Source organism: Rhagoletis zephyria, unplaced genomic scaffold (genome assembly GCF_001687245.7).
Source record: "Rhagoletis zephyria isolate East Lansing unplaced genomic scaffold, Rhagoletis_zephyria_1.1 Rzeph_scaffold_10071, whole genome shotgun sequence".
Classification (NCBI taxonomy): Eukaryota; Metazoa; Arthropoda; class Insecta; order Diptera; family Tephritidae; genus Rhagoletis; species Rhagoletis zephyria.
The window spans coordinates 14,555-18,265 of record NW_016167149.1 but is presented as its reverse complement, the minus strand read 5'-3'; the positions used below and the strand labels follow the sequence as shown (position 1 = coordinate 18,265).

At 32.8% G+C, this 3,711-nt stretch overlaps 1 protein-coding gene across 1 annotated transcript in view; it reads left to right on the top strand.

Moving 5' to 3' along the window:
* The first annotated feature begins 243 nt into the window (after positions 1 to 243).
* Positions 244 to 3,711, top strand: part of LOC108376216 (uncharacterized) — an 8,078-nt gene continuing 4,610 nt past the window's right edge. Inside the window, exons 1-2 of the mRNA XM_017632407.1 lie at positions 244 to 253; positions 2,436 to 2,558. Coding sequence (XP_017487896.1) covers positions 244 to 253; positions 2,436 to 2,558 — 133 coding nt within the window. The remainder of the gene's footprint in view (positions 254 to 2,435; positions 2,559 to 3,711) is intronic.

Below are 3,711 nucleotides of genomic sequence, written 5' to 3'. Positions count from 1 at the left end.
CCTTAATCAGAAAAGAAAATAATAATAATAGATTGGCGCTTACATACATATATGTTAGTGTTTGGCCGAGCTTCTCCTCCGATTTGTGGCGTGCGCCTTGATGTTGTCACACAAAGCGGAGGGACCTACAGTTTTACGCCGACTCTGTTGTAGCTGTTTTTCATGGCAGAAATACACTCGTTGCCTGCTGCTCCAAAAACGTAAAATTTCTGGGAGTTAACTTAGATAATAAACTCTATTAACATGACGGAAGGTAATGAGAAGAAACCAGTGTTTCAATCGCAAACTTTCAAGTGCGTCTGTGGGAAGAAGACAGTGAAGACTATTAGAAAGTGCGACCTGCCAGAATCAAGGGATCCGACTATAGCCTCGCAAGCTTTGAGTTGCCCCAGTGTTCGCTTAGTTGATCCGATGGTCATCTTTTTTCATGGAGATATTGCTTCAAAGGTGTCATCGTACTACTCATTTACCTGCCGGTAAAACTCTGTACTCAGCTTGGAGCCTCACTGTTGAATATTTTGTGCAGCATAAAGGCTGCTTGTTGGTAACGGCTCCTCGTGATCTGATTTAAAGATTTTTTCTTTCCTGTTGAGGTTGATATATCCATGCATGAAGTATGTTGTGCTGCGTGCTATCGGTATCTTGTAGTTGATTATGTCGCCAACACTTTTAATCGTCTTCTGAATTGGAGTAGGGAGAATGTATCTACTCATCGGACTCCGTAACGACGGCGCTTGGAATAGGTTCTATTGTTTGCCACTTGTCCGCAGATCCGACACATACGTGGATAAGACAATAATACTTCCGACCTTGCTCTGCCATTGAAGGGTCAGCAATTCTATAGACATCTGTTGGCCTTTCAGCCGTCGCGTCTTGGGTTAATAGTTATCTTGACATTTGCTTCAATCGAAATATTGGCTTACATACCTCTATGGTTTTATAGCTCCCTTCGAGGTAGAAAACGACATGAAGCTTTCCTCTTAACTCACCACGTTCTATGAGCTCTATTAGGGGAATTCCCATATAAGCCCCATCGCTATGTCAAGATGAGCAGCACGGAAGGTGATAAATATATTACTCGAAATTCTTCTACTCAGTCAGATCTTAAGGCGTCAGCAACAGTAGTAGAGAGATATTTCCTGCTTTGATGGATCTAGACATTTGGTTTACCCGTCTTGTCTGACATATTTAAATGTCAATACAACAATATTCCATAAAAAATTCCTTTTTTAAGATCATCCCAACATAAAACACCCACACGAATATAACTACATATGTATGCACATATGTATATGTGAAGAGATAAATCTGATGGCATTAAGCTCGGAAAAAAATAAAAAAATTAATGCAAACCATTAAAAGTTAGTTAAACCAAGAAGGAAACAATGCTGCAGCATGCCACGGTTTTGCATACATCCATATTTGCATAACGACATGCAACAATGAAAAACTTCAAATGCAACTTTGCAACAAACAACTGAGATCATTCAGGCCACTATGGGCGTTGGGACATAACACAGATAAAAGAATTAAGTACTTTTTTTTGAATTTTTATTTTTTTTGCAAATATTTACGGCGGCGCACTGCACTTAAACAAAGTGAAGCAGGATTTAATTACTCGAGTTTTTATGTTGCAAAAGCTCTTTTTTTTTAGTATTAAGCACATGCATGCTATTTTTCTGCAAATACATGTACGGAATATTTTTTAATCATTTTATTTAATGCGATGCGTTAACAGTAGCGAATAAAATGCTTAATACAGATGACAATAAAAAAAATGCCAAATATTTTTCACTTTTTTTTTTTGTGCGGTTGTGCTGCTGCGAGCCAACGTGTTTATTATAGGAACATATGTACGATATTTCACTGATTTCTCTGGAAGTTATTTGTGTGGGTTACCAGTTTTTCTTTACACACGTACATACATACATACATACATGCAAAAATATGTATTTAAAATACCAAAATAGCTAAAGGATGATTTTGCCAGCATATTTTCCGCAGTTCTATTGTGCACATATTTGTTTGAATAAACTATAATTATACACATACATACATACAGTCGATTATTATTCGAACAGCACTGCTTTTAATTGGCCCGCTGTTTGCGATTGCGCTGTTTGTTATTGTGTCAAATATTTAAAACTTTGCAATGCACGCACTTAAATATTGAAAGCTTTAATAGGCATCCACATGCACATGCAATAGATCGTACCACCCATCTAGTAAACAAAAAAAAAGTTCCCCGTACCCGCCTTAGTCTAAAATATTTTGCAAAGCAAGTTCGAAATTCATTCCATTTGTTTTTGTGTACAGTGGTTTACTAACCTATAATTTAAAAAACAAAAACCAAATGTCTTTGGAAAAAATATATGCATGTACCTACATAATAGATAATACTTAATTCGGCATTATTTTTTTTTGTTTATTTACAGCTACTTCATCGCTACTGCCCTATCTGACCATACACATGCAATCGATCGGCTTGACAGTCGAAGAGATTGCCATTATTTATCTGGCGTTACCATTTACCACATTTCTGAGTCCACCAATTACAGGTAAGTTTTTATACTTTCTCTAAGGATTTTACAAATATCTAGTTTCATTAAATTTTAAGTTAAAAAGTTTACAATTAAAGAAGAACAATAAATAAGAACCATGGATGTATGTAGATATTTTGCATATTATTAAACCTTATTTTCGTATAGAAATATTGAGGTTTTAAGATTTAAATAAATGTTGAAAAATTGTCTAGCTCATACAAATAATAATACCTAATAGCAACAAACTTCAAGCTAAGCTTTTTGGGCGCAAAAAAAACGAAAAATAGTAAAAGTGAAAAAGGGAAAATACTGAATCAAAATTTAAAATCTATTTTCCAAAAAATATTGCATTTTATTTCAAGTACTGAATTTATTTCATTAAATCTATTTTCATTATTTTATATCCCATTATGTTCCTTTCCATTACAAGAAAGGACTTTTCTATTCCTTTTCATTCCACTTGTTTCCATTATGTTCCATTCCGTTGTACTCCATTTTATTCTATTGGATTCCACTCCATCTATTTTTACTCCATTTAATTTCATTCCATTACTCTTCTTTCCACCCAGGGCCAGTCAATTTTAATTCCATTGCATCCCTTTCAATTTCATTCCTTTCCCTTTTTTATATTTTTCCCTTTCTTTATTTTATTTAGTTTCTTTCTATTCCACTTCACTTAATTTCTTATTAACTTCATTTACATCCAATTTCACGAAAGCGACTTAAGTGAAATATAATTTTAATTTTTTGAATTTTATATGGAAATTGACAGAAAAAAAACATTTTCCATTTAAATTTTTGGCGAAACCGGCTGTTAATGTCACATCACTTAATTTAACTTAATTTATTTTATTTCATTTCTTCTTTAAATTTTACTTCAATGCATTCCATTCTATTTCAAATCATTTATCTTTATTCGATTTCAATTCACTTCATTATCTTTTATCTCATGTTATTTTGTTTCACTTAATTCTTCACCATTTCTTCTTTTAATTTCGCTTTAATTTATTTCATTGCATTCTATTTCAAATCACTCAATTTAATTCGATTTAAATTCACTTAATTTTACTTCATCTCATCTCATTTAATTTAATTTAATTTAATTTACTTTTATTTTAATTTGTTTTAATTTATTTTATTTTATTTTATTTTATTTTATTTTATTTTA